The sequence below is a fragment of the Calonectris borealis genome, chromosome 7 (genome assembly GCF_964195595.1).
Source record: "Calonectris borealis chromosome 7, bCalBor7.hap1.2, whole genome shotgun sequence".
Taxonomy (NCBI): domain Eukaryota; kingdom Metazoa; phylum Chordata; class Aves; order Procellariiformes; family Procellariidae; genus Calonectris; species Calonectris borealis.
In genome coordinates, this window is record NC_134318.1 from 25,312,642 (window position 1) to 25,333,074 (window position 20,433).

General features: G+C 37.0%; 1 protein-coding gene across 5 annotated transcripts in view; it reads left to right on the forward strand.

The window, feature by feature from the left end:
- PCGF5 (polycomb group ring finger 5) overlaps positions 1–12,985 on the forward strand; it is a 72,094-nt gene extending 59,109 nt beyond the window's left edge. For 3 of the 5 annotated variants that reach the window (XM_075154683.1, XM_075154686.1, XM_075154682.1), the window contains 2 exons: positions 915–974; positions 3,263–12,985. In XM_075154683.1, coding sequence (XP_075010784.1) covers positions 915–974; positions 3,263–3,310 — 108 coding nt within the window. In that variant the 3' untranslated portion in view covers positions 3,311–12,985. Of the gene's footprint in view, positions 1–914; positions 975–2,409; positions 2,526–3,262 lie in introns of all 5 variants that reach the window. The other 2 variants (XR_012674300.1, XM_075154687.1) reach the window with 2 other exon arrangements.
- Positions 12,986–20,433: the final 7,448 nt, after the last annotated feature.

Genomic DNA, 20,433 nt, shown 5'->3' on the forward strand with positions numbered 1-20,433 from the left:
TGTATATAGGCAAGTATTCATTAAATTTGAAAGTAATATTGCACTGAAATTTGATGATTGCTGTAACCCCAATATTGCGCCAATAAGGGAGCTTTAAGTAGTATTTTTTCCAATATAGCCTTGAAACCAGTGGGTGTTTGTTTGGCTTGCCATCTTACATTTTTGTTAGCATTGGCTGTACTATTAGGAAATGTTGAGGCAACAACTTTAATGATAATGGAATTCTTTCATGACATTTAATTCTGCAGCCCCTGCCTACAAATGGACTTTTGGCAGTTGCATTGGTTTGGAAACAACAGTAACGATCATGTTGACAAAAAGGACATTATTTGTACTGGTTAAAATTTTTCAAAAAACTCAGAACTATAATTTTTAACATTAAGTGAATATAAGAGTTGACAACTCTTGATTAAATTTGTAAGTTGTATTTACATACACATAGTATAGTCAGGTATGTGTTCATCTTTTCCTTTATGTAGTTTTAAATCACTTCCCTGAAGTCAGAGATGACAAACTAAAACTTGTAAAAATTACGTTGTGCTGGTAATAAATCCAGTAACATCTGGGCTTTATGATTTTATTTTCCCTAACTGTGTTGGGTCTTGTTATAAAACAGAAGTTGCGGTGGTAATTAATTAACAATCTCTTCTTTTGGATGAAGATCAAGTAAATCCATTATCTCCGTCTTTGGTACTATTCACCATGAGCTTTTACTGGCACACCTGTGGACCTTACAAGAAGTAGAGTAGTAAAGGGAAAATATCCATTTATTCATTAGAGAATTCTTTCCTGTTTTAAATAAGTAAATTAATTTTAAGCTTTACATGTGAAAATTTAAAAAAACATTAAATGGTAAATGTGTATGTCCAGCTGTGAATGCCTCTTATCTGATCAGAAAATCATCTCCTCCGCAGTTTCGGTGTCAGAACTGCTCATCTTCGCAAGTCTGCTCACAGGATGGCACTTTTTTTCAGGTAAGAGGCACTCACGACTGTACATACTACAGTCATTAAGGTCCTGTCAGCACTTCAATTGTAATCTAAGTTGTGGAGTTTTTATAATTCCTCACTACAAATTGCTAAAACTCTATAAGCAAGGCCTGAGCATTTTCGTTCATTCAGAGAAAGCTGTATTGAATGAATAAATAGAATCCATTCAAAAGGTTTAGGGGTTTCTTTCACTTTACATTAGGCCATCTATCTTTTTGTTAGAGAGATATCATTCTGTAGGCTGATATCTGCATCAATCTGGAAGGATTATCTACCTCTTCCTATCTCATCCTTCTAATAGTAGTATTGGGCAGTCACTGACAAGGGATAAATACTGAGGAGCGTGAATCAAAAGAGACTACATTGGTTTCATCTCTTCATGGCAATTCATATGTTCTTTTTAAGGGAGTAAAGAAATGTTAGATTTTTCTAATACTGTATTCCTTTCACATTTTTTAAAATTAGAAATGGGCTAATGCCATATCTCTAGAATATAACAAACCAAAACCTCCAGAACCTGCAAACTGAGGTTGATTTCTAAATTTCATTGATCAAACTGGTTCATACCTATATGAAACAGTATTTCAGTTTCCTCATTGAGAATTTTGATTTGAACTGGCTTCTGAAAGTTACTTTGGAAGTTTGAAATAATATTTTTGCTTGAGCAAAAAATTAAAGTTAATGATAGAGGGTCACTCCCCACTATGGATGGGAGTGACCTACTGCAGTCATGCCTACCTCAATAATTAGAAATGTTCCAGCATTCTATTTATACGGTAGGTTTGTAATTTTGTTTGCAAAAAACACTAAGCCTCGCTGGTTTACTTGGAAATTTCAGTGAGGTTACTGCTCTGTCTCTGCCTGTGTGCACTTCCAATTAGAGTTGAGTACTTTTAGAGACAATTTATATAATCAAAGTGAAAAACATGTGAAATAGCATTTAAATAATATGGTAGTCTTATCCTATGCAAAAAAATCAAAGACCAAGTAACTTACAATACTACAAATATATGTTTGTTAATTGCACATGCAGACTACACATGGTGCTTCCTGTCTTCTCTCACCTCTGGTTTTATGTTTTGATTTCTCTGCACTCCAGTTTGTAAATCCCCAGCAAGTATGATCACATTTAGTTCTGGTGATCATTTCACTACCATGGCATGGAAAGTTTATTAACCTGTATAGGCCTCTGCAGTGATACCTTTCTTTTTTGGTCACTGAAGTTCATCTGTATTGCATTTGAAGGATGCAGTAAAATATTTCTCGTTTTAATGATAGGTTCTGTAATAATTCTTTGTAATTCCAAATTTGCAATGAAAAAAGACTTAAATTAGCGATGTTCCTCTGCCCTGTGGCAGAGAGGTAGTTAAGCCCATACCGTTGCTGAGACAATAGGATTTTCCTGGGTTTTGTGCTATAGAAAACGTCCAGTATCCTAATGAAGTTAAGAGGAAAACATCAGACTTAAACGAAATGCTGACAGACTGAAGAAATAAGACGTTTAGTAAAACAGAAGCTCCAGCAACAAGTGCCCAGGTATTCCACAGCACTTTCTGGAAACCTACCCACTCTTGCCTCCCATTCCACAACAGTTTTGTCCAATTCAGGGATCCAAGCAGTTAATTTGCCATTTTTTTTCCAGTAAGAACCATTAAAAACGTATCACTAGATCTGAAGTTGAGGAGTTTGGATTTGGGGGAGAAGTTAGCCCTCATCTCAGAAAATCAGCTGACAGTAATTTGGCCTGATCTTTTTTCTTTTTAATACCAAAATAGCGTGGCTCCCTTTAACTACTGCTGACTACTAGTATAGCTATGGAACCTCCGTATATATAAAAATCAAACAAAATACATCATCTATAAATGGACTTCGTTTTAGAAAGTATAAAATTTCAAGATTGCTTTTCCTCAAACACAGCAACACAGAAATAAAAGGAGTTGTTTGAGCACTCCAAGTATATATGTTGTAAAACATATAAATCATGAAATATATAAAAGCAGATACGGGAATTTTATATTAATGAGAAATAACTACAACTAACTGACTTAGAGATTAAATACAGATTTGAAGTACAGGTATGGATTTAATTGTTGAAATGTATAGAATTATTTTATATAAATAAAACTGATTGCCATATACATGTGTCTTAGGGATAAGCTCTGGCTATTCTTAAGGCAATCTTTAATTGCGTTTTCTTTGTATTTTTTATGAATTATGTCTTCATGTTTTCTTGTCTGTTTTTGTTGTTGTTTTTCTCTTGCTTTTGTTTGTAGTCTTACCCTATGGTACTTCAGTATCGACCTAGAATTGACTTCGGTTAGACCAAAGGGCCAGATCCCACTGAGATGAATCCTGCACTATTTGTTTACCCATCGACAGATTGCACAATGAATGGATGTGCCTGGATTAGGGGGACACAACCAGATTTTCAGCATGCAAATAAGGACATTGTCTTTCTTAAAATTGTCAGTTGCATCTCTGTTGTTTCTATTAGAGCAAGCCAAGTGCCATTCTGCTACTGAAATGTGCATAAGATATTTGTGTATCTTACGAGTGTGCTGCAAATCATAGCCAAAATCATCAAGTGTACAGTCAAGATTCAAAAACTATGGAATATTTTTGCTTGCGTGTTAGAAAATTTTTCTGGTCCTAATATTGGTTACACTAGCAAAATGGCAGAGTGCTCATTCCATGTGGTGTTGCAGTTTCACACACTTACTATTTTACTGAATATTGTTGTTTAAATCATAGAGTACTGTACAAATAACTAAGGATTATACCTTGAAAATATTTTGTATAGAAAATATATTTAGAAAAGTGGTGATTGGGCCACTACCTTTTTCTTGATAAGCTTCTCATGGGTCCAGGTATAGCTCACTCATGAGTGTGCAACAGTCCTTTTGCAATGAATGAAGATTAATTACCTTTAACAAGAGATGTAGAACATGGTAATTCAAAACAGTAATTTTAAATCTTCTAAACAGACTCTGCTAATATTGCTTAAAAGCATCGCAGCCTTTGTGATTGCACTTTTCTGTGGTTTCCCTAAAGATTGGAATTTGGGATACAAGCTATTTTTGGAAAGTGGCTTCTGGTCAGATTACATTTCTTCTAATACAGCCTCCATAAAAAGGAAGTTAAAAATAATCTAAGTGTCTATGGAACAAATAAATTTCACTGTAAGATTCCAACCAAGGCAAAATTTTACATAATTATTGCCTTTCATAGCAAGCATTTCCTTTTAAGATTGGTTGGAGGTATATAATATGCTAAAACAAAAATAATATATAGCTTTAATTACATTATATATCTCTTGTGACTATCTGGAGTTTAGAATTCATTATAGAAATTTTCATTCATATTTCCATAAAATTAGAGGTAATGCAATACTGAAGATAAGCAGTCTGACCAAAATAATCGTTCAGGTCTTCTTTTTCCTAAGACCTGGTAGTGCTGGATAAAACGTGATTGTTGCCTTAGGTATTGCAAGCGTAATGGTTCTAGTATAGAATGTTTATTGAGGTTTCTGGTAATGTTGCAGGGAGCATACTAATGCATATGTTTTCTGTAGTCTTCCGTTGTCTTTGCTCTGCTTAAAAGTCAGTTGAGTTTTTCACTTCAAATTCTGTGGAGATACTTATAGTTCAGTACCTTTATGTAATTTCTACTTAATACACACCTGCTAGTATTGTAGATAACTATTTACTTTCTTCTGCCTTTTGCATACAGCAAAAAGGAACCAAATCAACTTTTCAGAAGCTACTAGAGTGAACTAATCATACTTAGATAAGACAAAGTGAAAATTCTATCTTGGGATCAAGTATAAAAGATAGATGCAAGGCTGTTACTGCTTTGTAAATTTTTGTTTGTGTACATTAGTATGTTTCTGTAGGAGAAAGAAGCATGTTGTAATTAAATCTGGCCCCTTTAATGTTAGTAGGAGTTCTAACATTGATGACTTGAGGAATCCATATATAGTCGGGTTAGCTTCTACCATTGTGCTCCAAAGCCCATATGACATGCAGAAATAAAGGTGCTGTCGGTAGTCTGTTTAGGAAACCTGCCATTGCAGGTCAAGGTTGCACATATTGTGCAGATGCCAGTGAACCTGGGCAAGCAAAATGTTTAGGAAGCTGCTGCGCCTTTCTGCAGGCATAGTGTGCTGACTGGTACAGGCACTGGTTTGCCCACACTGTAGATGGGAAGGGGTGTACATGCTGGCTGCAGGAAGCGGTCGTCTTTTTGCCCGCCTGGTCTATGACAGAAACCAGGAGATACTCCATGTAGGGAGGGCCCTTCTCCTCTGCAGAGTCTCTAGGGAAAAATAGGTTCTTTGTGCAGATAGAGGTCCTCCTCATGGAGCAGCTTGGAAGAGCAGAGCATGCATTCTAATGGCAAATCATTCTTCTCTTTAGGATATACAGTTGTTTTGTACGCTAGAAATAGGATATTATTTGTAAATATTTACATGCACATACAAAGGACACCTTACAGTTTTTATATATTTCACGTGTTTTTATACCAGAATTTTCACTGTAGATTCACTTGACATAAAATGCCTGTTTCAGTTTATCACAAAACTAATGGTAGTACGCTTAAGCATAATTTCTGCTTGGTTCCGGGGACAATTTTTTTCTCAACAGTTGTGCTTGCTGTTTTGACAAATTTGAACAGACTTGTTTTAAAAAGAGAAGAATACGTTATTTGTAATCCATTTTAAGTTATCTCGCACAGAAGTTTGCATCCACCTAACAGGACCCCTGAAGTAGGACTACTTTGTATTGGCTTCTGAATGGCAACTAATAGAAGCTTTGACTGTTTAATGACTTTCTGTATTCACAATTCAGAGAACATGAATTCTCTTGATCAGAATTGGACATTGGTTCAATTCATGGTATTTTCTTGATGCAACTTAAAGCTAGATTACAGAAGGCAAATCTTCATTTTAAGCATGGAAAATACTGACAGATACGATTTAATGTTCCCAGCTGAGAATCACGGCATTAAATGTGTATGGTTTAGCCACCTACACTGTATGCATTTCTGATTTGATGGCACGATGCCTGAGTGCTGTTATAGTTTAATAGTTTTTGCAGCAGTGAAGTGCCAGTGAAATACATATCTTAACTGGGCAGCTTGTATAACACAGGCATTGCCTTCTTTACAGGAAATTTCTCTCCCGTATAGTACCTATGTGCCATGTGTCTACAGATATGCATATTTAATTCATCTGTGCCAATTAAGAATATCTGAACAGCATAGGAATATGAGAATGCGTGTACAGATTCCTGTGTGCCAAAGATGAGGTAAAGTGAAATGAGTACCTAGGCATTCCGTTAAAACTGCGCCATATGCCATCCTAGAGCAGATTGCTGTATACAGTCACACTTTCTGAGCATTTCCATGACAAAGTGTCACCACTGCATGTTTGTAAAGAATAGGAATATAAGATAAGTGTTGCTGCCACTGTGTTTCTATGGCTTTCCCATATTGGCAGTACCTAGCTGCAGAGGAGTAAGACCTAAAAAATTCCACACTACTACCTAACCTTGCTGTCTCTTATTTAGCACATTTGGTGCTTTTTTTTTTTCTTCCTAAAAGTGAAAAACTTGTCTCTTCTTTTAACTCTGGGGTAACTCATTAATGAAAGTCATATGCAACTTTTTGTTGAGCATAGCTGTATGCTGCATTTGTCTAGTAAACGGTAAGCTAGATTTTACAAGCGAGATCCTATAATATCTCAAACAAGATGGAATTAGGTGATTAATCAAGAAATGTATCTTCCATCATGCATTACTACATTGCTCCTAGCTAAGGGCCTAGTCCTATAAGCATATTTTTATTTGGATGAAATACCAAATAAGATTACTACAATAATCTTAGTGACTCATCACTATAGTAGGTACTGTTCATATGAAAGCTTCTGGGATTTGGGTCCTAGGAGTATGCAGAGCTATAAGTATATTGTGCATACTCAGCTAGTTTGCAGTTATTATGCAAAAAAAATTTCTCAAAAGTATTACTTTGACTTTACTGAATATGTTATATAAAACAAAGTGCCTGATTATTAACACAGAATACCTTTTAAGCCCATTGTTTGCATTTGGCAGGGTAATATTTGCTTCTGTATTTTATCTATGGTCTTAATATTTTCAGCAAGAATATTTCATAAACATGCTGTATTGAGAAGCTTTCTTTCATGGGAAACAAGCAGAAAAAGAAATGTGTTCTGTTAGTTTTTTTCAATTTTAAATTACCTATCTTAGTAGAAACTATATGAAAAAAATTACTTTTATATTGAAATTATTTCATTTTCTGCGTGAGGAACCCTTGAATTCTAGATCTTGGTCTTTTTTCTCCTTAGGCACCAACAATTTGACTTGACTTTTCTCTTCTGCAGTTATTGAAAACAGTTCCAGTATATCTGCAGGAGAAAAGAGATTGATGACAGCCCCTTTAGATACAAGCTAAGCTCTTGTTCTCCGCTGAAGACAAAGGGATGGTCCAGAGTTCCATCTCATCTCTCCCGTGTATAATTGTTAGACATGACTTTGTGAGAGAAGTAAATAATTTTCCTTCTCTGCTGTTTTCTAATATAACAAAATATAGGCCAGTGTTGAGTCTTCAACCAATCACTGAGTTGCGTTGTTCCATTTGTGGGTTTTTTTACATTTTCATATCACTGAAAACATCAAGAGGCATTCACTCCCCAGAAAAGATATTCTTGGGAGAACTTGCAACAAAAGGAATAGCATCCAGCTCAGCCAGGTACTATGTCTGGTAGAAATATTAGAGAACAGATTGTTGTTCAAAGCCAGTCTTAAGTCTCAAAATAAACAGATTGAGCCCTGTTTATGGAGGGGCTACATAAAATACTGGTCAATTACATGGACTGATCAAACTTATTTGTATCCTGGAAAAGACCAAAGGCAGTTGAGACTTACATGCCTCTCCACAGCAAATACATAAACATAGAGATGCTTAAATCAAAAGCTTAGTCCAGTTTCTTCACTTACCAGGTTGAAGGCATCAGTTTGATTCCATCAGAAATGCATGCATCATGCAGGATATTCCTCTCTCATTTTACTTCATGCTATGTTACTTTATTATTTATCTCAGTTAAAATGTCTGTTCAGGCACCCTGTGTCCTGTTGTTAATTCTAGGTTCTTACACATCCTTTGCCCATTCCCTTACCCCACCCATTTCATGCCCAACAAGTAGAAACATTGAGGAGTTACAAAGGAGAAATTGCACATGAGGAATTAGTTCATAGGTTTGGTTCATCAGACAGCTGTCATGGATTTCAGTAAAGTTTTCACAGTTCTGCATTTTGAATCCTTTATAGCCAATTTGAACAAGGTAATGCTTCCACAAGGTGTTCAGCTGAAGACGCTTGTTTGGAGAAGGATTGCAGCCTACTGGAGCATGTTCCAGGATGGATTCCAAGACACAAGGGGATTGAGTGACCCTAAAGGAAATGTGAAAAGCTTCCAACTGCTCATTTACCACTAGTTTTATCACATATGGGTAGTCTGGCCTTCAGACCTCAGCTGAAACGTCTTTCTGTAGCAATGTCCTCCAGAAGACAATCTTATAATGGTAATATATTTTTCTTCATAAGCAGATCTACCTGTTGTTTTTTTTTTTTCAAACTACTGTCTACACTGTCTGTAGATCAGATTAAAACATCAGATTCCAGAATAGGAAATTGATTAATTAATGAGTTCCTGACACATTCTTCCACCCAAGGTGTGTGCCATAAATCTTGTTCTGAATTCAAGTAGCTTGCTGCTACAGTTGAGTAAGGACGTTGTTTCATTCTCTAGTAAGCAATTTAGATCTGTGCAGTTCTGGAGTGTGCAGTGAAACAGAGGAGCTCAATAGATGGGTGGAAAGATCCAGGCTACCTTTTATAATTGCAGAAAGAGACCCGGTTCTGTAGGCTTAGGATGGAGGAGACATTCTGAAATGAAAGATGTCTACAAGTGGAAGGTTTTGTAATTATGTTAATTTTAACCAAAGAGAGGCATTGGGTTGACTTTGCATGTTTATCTGAACCATTAGGCGTACTTTTCTTTGAAGTAACTTTTACATGTATTTTTAGCAGATGCTTCACTTAATAATGTGACAGTTGACAGGATGAGGTGAACAGAAGTAGTTACTGTGCATTTTCCTTTTTCCTCATGATAGTGAGTGGAAAGCAAAGTAAGAGTTGAGAGTAGGTTGCTATACAATAATCAAAATTGCTGCAACAGTAAAATACTTGTGCTGCTAGTTAACATAGTGAGGTTTGTATTACAAATGAAGTTGTAATAAAGATGTTTATTATCAAAGTGCGAGGCACATATTTTATGATGGTATTCTACTCCTAAAATTCTGGTTTGTGTTATATTGAGTAGAGTAGAACATCGTTGCTGTTGTCTCATGAATTTTGATGCAGTAAAATGAAACATGCTCCCTTTTTACTGAAAAATATCACATACTAATTGATTTTAAATTACTCTTTGTTGTCAGATATTTAGTTTGTTCATAAAAAAAGTTTTTTTTAAAATAAACTATTTTTATGGATAATCTGATTGCCTAATAGTTTTAAGAGACCTATTTAATACCAAAGGTAAAGCTACCCAGAAACTGCCTCGGAATAAGGCATTGTCACTTTTCTGGAGTGCAGCGGTCAAGAGTTACGCCTGGAATCAGTCAAGCAGAACTTAACTGCACCAGGTAGCTGTCTCTGTCACCAAGCTAAAGGGTTAGGCACACCTAGCAATTTCCGACCTAAAATAGAAAAGGAAAAAAACAACAGGAGTAGCATAAAGGTTGAGTTAACAGACCTAGGGTAGCTCTTTGAGTCATAGCTCATGTTCACGAAGAAAAGCACAAAGGCTTGCATTACTGATGTGTCTGCTATACCTGGCCTGTGAACTAATAAAAAACTTCAGTGTGCTGTCTATCCTGTAAACCTTCCAAAGCACAAAATATTCACCAAGCTACTTTTGGGTTTTCTAGTCGTAGTTCAGTGATATTTTGGAGGGTGGAAAGGACAGACTTTGAGGATAATGAGAAGATGCTATTATGTTTTAAAGATTTTTATAGATATTTTTTTAGCAAATGGCATTGCTGTCCTCGACGCAAGACCATTGACTAGCAAGAAGCCGATTATTTTACTTGTGCAGTATAAAATAGAAAGAATAAAAAAATCCAAATATCTTGATTTCCTTTTCCAGGATAGTGATTAGCTAAACTGGAAAGTAATAGGACAATTTAATTATTTAGCTGACTGAAATATTTCAATCTAAAAACTTACTGATCATATTTTTTCTCTCAAATACAAGCTTCTTAGAATAAACATGAAGCAATGCATCATTTTTTCCCTTATTGCAGACTTAAATATTGAAAGGAAAATATTTTGCATTTTTTAAAATTAATGCAAAGCCTGATTTGTTGGATGTTCCAGGCTACTGAATAGATGATATAGAGTTACTCTCAATGGATTTTTTTTGGGATGGGGGCCTAAGTGTCCTTATATAAGCTGTGATCCAAGTTATGATAAGAAAGGAGCCTATGGTGAGCAGTCATAATGTTCTAATGCTTCCTTGCATTTGATCAGTAGTTACCAGTTTTTAATATAACAGCCCTCACAGTACTTAGGAGCTCATAGAACATATTGTGATGTTATGTTGCTAATTTGTTTTAAAATATAAAATGTTTTAAGCTTTTTGTCAAAAGTGATAACATCATATTACAAATAAACCTTTTTGTGGTTGTAAAATTTAGCTTATAAATCATTCAAATTGAAGTGAAAAAAACACAGGTCATTGTTAATGACAGTCTATCCTACTATTAAGAATATATGTATTTTTGTAAAGGAAAAGCACTTGTAGATATTTAATCAGTCCAATATCTATCTATGTTAATGTTTTGGAAAAAAAAAAAAAAAAAAACAAAACAAAATGCTGCTTAGAGAATCACTTACTCTTTTCTTTTTTTTTTTGTGCTCAAATGCATTTTCTGTTGATTTATGGAATGTTTATTCTGTGTGAAGCTGTATAGTTAGTACAGCTGGGCTAAATGCATTTCTTAATCAATTGTATCTGACTGATAATATATTTTCTGTTCGATCAGAAAGCTAATTGCAAAACATAAACTGGTGGTGCTGTTTTTCATCTTTGATATTAGCTTCATCCTGCCTTATAACATTTCTACTTCATAATAATTATAAAAAATACTAATAATTTTTTTTGTGATGTTTGTGTTTTAATGGGTGTTTCAGGGTATGTTTGGTTATTCAGTTGAATGTTGTTATACTTATAAACTTTTTTATAAAATGGTGATAGAATTTTACGTACAGTATTTAAAAAAAAAAAAACAGTTCCCTGGATGAAAAAGTATGCCAGATTAGTCAAGTTTAATACTTACTTTCCTCCAAAGAAAACTACTGCTGGGTACATGCATGGAACATGATTGCATCACTAAAGTTTCTGAGCATTTGTACAAAAAGTATTTTTTAAACTCAGAATAACTCATTTCTTGTAATATTTTGCAGCTATTTGAAACCTCACTCTTAACTGTATTTTGATTCAACATAGTGCATTAACACAGTTTCAGGAAGAAAAAACAGTAAAGCAAAGAATTTTATTAAAGTACAGTAAAGAGTGGCGACCACATTTGTTTGTAGTTATTAGTGTACAATCCAAAATCTATTTACTTTTTTCAATGGGATTCTGCAGGGGTCTACTCCGTGGGCCTGACGCCGAGCTAAGCTCTTCAGCTTGACCTCAGTGGAGCTACTTTCTTTAATTATCCTCGTAGCTAAGACTTGAAATGACCCAGAGTTCCCACTTCCTCTCTTAATTTCCTTTCATGGGTGGCTAATATTGTTGAAATTTAATTTTATTATATTAACCTTCCCATAAGTAAATAAGTTTTGCAATATCGAGTGTGTACACTAGCAGTAGAATTCAGTGTTACAAAGCTGAGTAAATACTTGCATAATTGTCAGATTGGGGGAGAATTTCACTCCGACTATGAACACTCGTAATGCCACTATCTCATTAATACACGTGCTTCACAAAGATCTGCAAGTGATCAGGTTTGTTTTATTATTTGAATGTTGTCTATTTTTATAATTTTTGTTAAGAGCAAATTTCTGTATTAATTCATTGGGGGTCAACATCTCAGGGTCCACAAAGTAGCAGTTTAAAAACTTAAATCCATTTGAGCTGAGTGCAATACCAGGATTGCAGTCTTGTATCTTTTAAAGAACCAAATACGTTGTGTTTTGAAGTATTTAAAAAAGCACTGTAGATTTCACCCAGTTCTACCAAAGGAATGTTTTTGGTTTTTTGTTTAAATCCATGCTAAAATCCTTAGAAGCTGAGTGGCCCTGGAAAAAATGATGCACCTGTAACTGAGTTAGCACTAGTGAGCAATTTTACCGTGAGGTAAGGGAAGTGCTGGTGCTAGGGCTTGGGGTTTCTTTTGCAAAACCCCATGGTCCTGCCTCTTGACGTAGAGCAAAGCGTGCCTGTTCAAAGCTTCATCGACATTGGCAAGCAAGATTTATTTTAGAACAACAGCTCATGCAAACCCTATAAATGGACCTTTTAGGATCTTGTGTATAAATATATCTGATATGTAATGGTATTTCTAATTATGTAACTACCTGTATGGCTCAGTACCGGTGATGTTAAATTGAGTGCTTCATGCTAATGTCAAGAATGTTCACAGCACCTTTATAACAGCTGATAACAATGACAATTTGGTCTGACCCGTATGCTGCAAGATGCCTCTAGCCCAGTTGGATTAATTTTATGAAAAATCTAGATGAGCAAGAAGTATAACTAATCTGCTTACTAGCACTGAATTGCTCCTTTCTCAAAGCAATAAATATATTCATGTTGTAACATCTGTTGTGCAGCCTACAATACGAGTTGTTTTGTTGCATTGTTTCTATATAATTTATTTTGTGCAATAAAAAATCTCTGGTTTTATCTGACTTCTCTCTAATTTGTAATAATATTTGAATTAAAACTTACTAGCTTCGTATCTTAATCATGCAAGCGTGCTATCAACTTGCAGAAATGCAGAGTAAGAAAATGGAATGCAGTAATATTTTGCCTTATAGAAAAATCAGAAGGTACTTACATGGCCTAATTTTGTTCTCGTTAATGTCATAGAGAGTGTTACCATTAATTTTCATGGGTGCAAAGCCTGCCTAACACTAAAGTTGACTGGATTTGCAAAATACAACCAGGTGGCTTACACAGTGTGACTGTGTGTTTGAGGCTTTTTTTTAAAAAGTACATTTCAGTGCTTAACAACCCCATAGAGCTTCTGCCACAGTTTTTTTTTTAAACTTAATTTCACTGCATTTATCATGTCAGATTTCATTTTCCTTTTTGTTCTCTCCCTTTGATGTTTTTCTGAGTTAATATGATTTCAGTAGTATTTATTGTTTTATGCCCTTACCTTCTGATTACCCTTTATTATGTTGTTGGGGCTTTTTAAGTCTAAGGTAAAGTAAAATAAAGGTGCATGCAAATTGGAAGGTAGAGGATATCCTTATAAATGAGCCCTTGGTGTGAACTAACAGTCTTCATACTATATACTGAGTTACTGCAAAGAAAAACAATGGAGGGAGAGACATTATTCAAGAAAACTCACACCTTTTATCTGAGATGCTACTGTGAAACCTGCAGTACCACCGCATGAGATCCGAGATGTGGGTCAGATTTGGAAATTATAGAAAGGATTGCTGATTAAAATGACCTGAGACAAATAGCATTTTGTATCCTCTTGTAAAATCCTTCTAGATGTTAGCAGAAGAAGGTAACAGTTGCTTGTGAACACAAAATGTGAAGGTATATATAGTATACTGCAATATATGTTCATATGATTAAATGAAACACGTTTTCCGTGGGATTTGTTAGTAACATTGCAATTTGCTGATACACAGGCAAAGAGCAGTTGTGGCACCGTTGGCTGCTGTGCAACCTGTGCAGCAGGAGCAGTGCAGCCTCACTGGCTTTCTTTCAACCTTTTTCATGTTGAATATTTGATCTCCAGATTTGTCAAAGGTCATAAGACTAATGACCCTTCTTCTAAAAGTGTTCTTGAGACTTAGGGTCACTCAGTGGAAAAAAACCCCAAACTTTACATAATGCTTCTACATAATGCTACTACATTCTTTATGAAACAGAAATTGAATCATATTTAAGTACAAAATTCTGCTCCTAAGTAGGGAGCAATGTTTCCTCAAGCAAGATTTCCACTAAAAATCTTGGTGATTAAATTATTTTAAAGAATTGCTTGTTTCAGGTAACTAAAAAGAGAATCATTCTGGGGAGAAAAACATGCATAGGACTAGTAACAAATGCCTGATCAGTCATAAACCCGGATTATGTTTTATTGAAGGAGGAAAGTAGGTGGTGCACAAACAGCTATTTACATCAGGGGCACAGCATATGAGTTTCCCTGTTAGAATGTGATTCAAATTGCTTTCTATCCTGATTATTTTTTTCTCTTTTATTCTAAAGGAGAATATGCTGTGCAACATCATTATAGGCAAGAGTAATGTTTTTCAAAAGAAAAGTGATTTAGTAATCTAGTTTTCATTAAAGAAACAGAAATTTGCTGGCAGTATGTAATATGAGCACCTCGTTCCAGTGGCAGACTTCCAACATCTTCATTTGGAAAGAAGACTGCTGCATTCATAATTCATAAAAGCATTGGCATCTATCCCATTAAACTAACACAGGAAGAGAAAACATTCTTATATTCAAAAACACTCTGTCCATCTTTTCTAAACTATTTATAGGTGAAGTTCTGTCCTTTCCTGCAGTACACAAATAACTACAGTAAGTGCATTTATAGATTTGGAAAATAATAATGCACCTATTCTTAAGAAAAGCTGTAGTTAATACTAGTTTTGGAGACACACTAAATTCCTTGGATTTAATGTCATCCTTTGGTGATTGAAAATGCACAACATGTATGTGTCAGTGCTGTTGCAGACTTCCAGTCCTGCTGCCAGTAGCCTTTACAGATTTTAATGTCCCAGTACATCTGTAGAACTGGCAGAGCTTGTTACTAGCCAGCGTTCTTCCTTGAATTTTTCTGTCCATGTCTTTCTCAAAGCGGTGTGATTTTGTCTTGATTACTTTCTAAAAGGTGTTTTATTCCCATGCTCCTCCCTTCACTACAAGAAGGACATGGAGGTGCTGGAGCGTGTCCAGAGGAGGGCAACGAAGCTGGTGAAGGGCCTGGAGCACAAGTCTTATGAGGGGCGGCTGAGGGAACTGGGACTGTTTAGGCTGGAGAAGAGGAGGCTGAGGGGAGACCTCATCGCGCTCTACAACTACCTGAAAGGAGGTTGTAGTGAGGTGGGTGTTGGTCTCTTCTCCCAAGTAACAAGTGATAGGACGAGAGGAAATGGCCTCAAGTTGTGCCAAGGGAGATTTAGATCGGACATTAGGAGAAATTTCTTTACTGAAAGAGTGGTCAGGCCTTGGAACAGGCTGCCCAGGGAAGTGGTGGAGTCACCGTCCCTGGGAGTATTTAAAAGACGTGTAGATGAGGCGCTTAGGGACATGGTGTAGTGGGCATGGTGGTGTTGGGTTGACGGTTGGACTGGATGATCTTAGAGGTCTTTTCCCACCTTAATGATTCTATGATTCTAAAAGTGATGCAGACATGAAGAGACTACTCTGTATGCTCATCTTGTCCTTATGCTGCACCCAACATCAAGATTTCTGAGGATCTTAAAAGTGGACTCAGGAAGTTCGCTGCTGCTCCTGCACTTTGCTAGTTTATGATGTTGAATTTGCAAACCACGTTATTACTCATTAAGAAGTCCCAGCAGAAAAATGGCTTTGAACAGCAGATCTAATGGTCTCTTCTGAGACAGATAATGCATGACTCGTGTTAAGAAATAAATTATTTGCTTGTGATATAAGGAGCTACTTGCCTAATTCCACAGGACCCACAGAATTCAACACAGTAACTTGAATCTAGTTCATGTGAACAATTTCACTGTCACCAGCCTTGATGTAAAAGAATTTTATCATTGCAAAAAATGGCACTTGTTCTAGTGTACAGCTAAGAAGTGCTAGCATAGCTGAAAATAATGGATTTCCTACTATTTATTGTAAAACCTATTATATAGCATTGTGTATAGACTGTGTCTTAGGTTTTATAATGCATATATTAAATAGTTCCATAGATTTTCTATGGTACAGCATCCAGAATTGGCTATCTGGACCGCATTCATTTTCTCATTTTCTGGAATGTGTTTGAATCCATTAAAAAGGAAAGAGAAAGGGATGTACTCGCAACGGGTACCCCTTGGGAGCAAACAGCATCCAGAATAGCACCTGTACTTCTACATGTATTCTTTCTTCATCTCTAGTGTTGACTGCATTATAATGTTAAACAGCGATTTCACGGACTTCTTCTAGACCCTTTCTCTTTCAGCAAATGTTCAGGTCAGATTGTTGTTCTCTGGTAATGAAAATCCCTGGAACAAGAGGAAAAAAGGCATGGATCTGTACTGGTAAATAGTTCTGTAACCTACCCCTCTTTTCATGTTCTGCTGATTGCCAGAATCTTTCTTCTTAGAGTGAAAAGGTGCTTCCAGAGTACCTTATAAATAAATGAAAGAACACTGCTAATCTGCTTCAGGTAAGCAATATGTAACTTGTTCTTCCATTTTTGAATAATTGCTATTTTGAAGAGCTCTCTGGCTAATACTTTGAGAGGATGAATGTGCATGTTCAGAGCATTACCCACCTAATTTGACTTTTTTTTTATTTATTCACAGACATATAAAATCAAAAATGTTTGGTCATTGTGACAGGCTAGTGGAAATTTGTGTTAATACAAGAATAAATAAATAAATAATGCTATAGCTTATTTATAGAAGTTATACTATGAAGGATAAAATCTGCACTATTCTTGTTTTCAACCAAAGGCTGCTATAATTTAATTTTCTATACTTGCTATGAAAATCACAAGAAATTATGTTGCAGCATGATAAAAGCATGAACCCGAAGACATGTTATGTAGATGCTTGATCCTATAAAAAGGCATGTGCTTAAAGAGTACTCACATATGTAATATGCAACACATGTACATAGGCTTTTAGTGATGCTGTTGTGGAAACACGAATTGGCCTACCGGTAGCATCTTCTCCATTTGTTTTACAGATTGTATCTAAAACAAGAAAATCACCTGGAAAATAGATGCCTACCATGTCAAAGGAATCCAAAGTGCTTTGTAGGTTATGTATTTAAAACACACACATGCAGGAGTGACTTTGCCATGGCAACGTGGCCAAAGGTGAAAGTAGACTAGAAAGTAATAGAAAGAACAACTTAGCACAAGAAAGTAATTCAGCTGCCACTGCAAGATAAGTTTTCAAGGTAACAGTAATGTGAAATCAGAATTCACACCTAAATCTATTCAGGTCTGTCCCCTGACTTTGGAGAAAAGTGCCCAGAAAACCCCTTTCAGTGACTGCACGTGGTGAGCTGCTTACCGTCTGCATTCAGCCTCGAAACACTCCTATTTCTGCCTGCAGCTCCTGGCCAAGACCTATTCCATGGTAAACAAATTCTCAGGAATAAAAAAATTCTTGCATCAGGAAACGGAGTAAGATGCTTTATCACTATGGGCCTTGATTTCCCCATGTTGGTTCATTTCCCAACATGGGGAAACTACAATAATCACTGCTTAAAGAAGCTGAAAAGAAGCTAAATTCTTTTAAGTTCCTCATAATATCTGCTGGATTTTGAGAAGGGGACAGATGTGGTAGGAGAGACTAGTTGTCTTTCCAAGGGAGAGGGCTGCGTACTTTCTTTATTCTGATGTCATCTACTGCTAGTCACAGGAGGAGACTGGCTAAAGCCAAAGTTGAACAGCCTGTAAGAAATTCAGTCTTCAGCTCCCGTAGTTCTCAGCTCTCTCAATTGCACAACAGCAGGTGGGGCCAAGAATTTCCAAAGATGCAGTATCGCAGATAGCACCATGCGGAGGAAATTGCTCAGCGTGCCAACAGCAGGGAATACCGGGCAGCCACCCCACAGCGCAGCAATGAGGCAACCAGTTGAGTACAACGCGTAGCTGCGTTGGTACAGCGCTGGTCAAGCTATTAGCAGCTCTGTGCAGTGAGTGTGGGAACTGGCAGCAGAAAGGCAGCGGCTGTGGGTTTTGAGCCGAGGTACCGGCTCGGGTCCTTGCTAGCCAGGCTACCTTTACACCATGCGTCACTGTGTACAGTATATTTGCCCATGGGGTATATATAAAAAACGGTGTTTCAAAGGATATTACCTTTCACCAACAAATACATTTTTAATATCGCCCATCTTCTTAACTGCTGCCAAGCCATGCCTCAGGTTAAAATAGGTGACCAGCAGGTATGACTGTGTTTCTTAAATGTCCCCACATTTACTACTAGGAAGCTTAGACTTAGTTCCAGCTACTGTTAGCATTGAGTTACTAAAGAATTTGACCTTGGAAAAAGTAGAAGGGCATCCTAGAGCCTTACCATAGAATTACAGACAGAAATAAAGGTGTCCTGGCTACAGCAGAAGACAGGAGCTTCTGAGTGTGGCCGTCAGCCCAAGACTGAGGCTGTGAAACCCAGTGCAAGGCTCAGTCTGTGGATTCACAGGTTTCTTGTTGCTAAATACTTTGGGAGCATAGGTCTTGGGAAAGGAAAGCCACTTGTTGTGAAGCAGCTATATTGTCTGGTCTGCTTTTATTTGCCCACAAGCAACCACTGGAATAAGAATATTTATTTGGGAGTGGTAGTGGCAAAATAATGTCATAAGGAGTGCACAGTTGTGAATATAAATAAAACATTTCTGCAGGAAAGTAAGCACTAGATAAGATAGTGCTTCATACTATTAATAGCTTCTAAGAAAAGATACCATGTCCCAAGAGCAAAAGCGTAGTGGGTTGCAGCCTGCTGCTAAGAGAACTTACCTAAATGTAGTCCACACAGAGGCTGACGATCGTTTCCATTTACTCTGTGAGTCAAATGTGTTTTCTTCTGCTTCAGTACAGGATCAATTATACACATCTCTAAAAGCCTCCAGGTACAAGCACCTCTAATGCAACAGACCACAAGGCACATACACATTTCTAATTTGAGGAGCTGAAGCTGAACTGAATCTGTATCTCTTCATGCATCAGTAATATTTAGAAAAGGAGGAGAAACCCAGCTTTGGTGAGTGATGACCCGTGAAGGTTGCATTAAGAATGCTCAAAGTGTCATAGATCCCTTCCAAGCAGCACTTTAGATGCTCCAGTTGTGCTTCTACAAAATTTACAAAGACAAGATTTTCAAGAAGATTTTCCCTGACTGCCATGAATATGCGAGCAAGCCAGCAATGCCCAGATGCCAAAATGATTCCGAGTAAGAACGGGAAGCAGCAACCCCGCACACAGCTGATTGCTATCAGCAGAGCAATGTGGCTGTATGCAAGGCCCAGGTTCCAGAGTGGGACATGGAGAAAACAGAGGCGTCCGTCCCAAGGAATGGGAGGAAAAGTGCCTCTGTGGCTCTCCAGAATCAGACGGGTCAAGGCTTGTTTATTTTTCACCCACACCCAGTGCTTTTGTCAAGGGTAGAATGCAATGGAGAGTTTGTGCTTTGCATTCAAAGAAAAATTGCTTTTTGACAATTTCCTAAAAGCCCCAGGCATTTTTTTTTTCCTAAATTTAATGGTAAACCCCAATACTGGAAGGCCAGAAAGCAAAGCACCTCCCGTAGCACTGAGACCCCTTCAGTGGCATAGAGAGGCTGCAAATGTGACAGCAGCAAAGGAAGAGGGTTCTGTGATAGGAAAAATGTCTTATTAAATAGAAAAAACTACAAATTTAAAAAATAACTTGCTGGATCGTACATCAAAGTAGAAGCCAAGGAAAGCAGAATTTAAAAAAAAAAAAAAGAGCTGGTTTTATACATGTTCTCCATGTTTGTTAATATCTGGCCTTTTTCCTGTACAAAGACAATAGCTGAGCCGTAAGCTGTTAGCATAGGATTTACTGCTGTTAATGATCAGGCCAGAGCAGCTGCTCCCTGGGTTCAGATGTGTCCAAGTCAGGATTTTGAACCGTAAATAATACCTCTACAGTGGTTAGGCAAAAACTAAGCTTAAATGCAGGAGACAGCTGCTGTAGATCAGCTGTGATAGCGGGGGAGGAGGTGTAGAGAGTTATCTTAAGGTTTGGAAACTCCATCTGTGTGCAGTCTGTCATCGGTCCTGACCTTTAGGAGCTTGGTGTTGGTTAAACAGAGTGACTCCATACCCAGGCGGGATGAGACACCAAACACCACTTTGCGGTTCTAGCTGTCCTATGTGGTAAAGATTTCTGAAAACATCCTTAATCTCCAGGATCTACTGTTTTCAACAGGTGAGGCAGCTGGAGCTGGACTCTTCT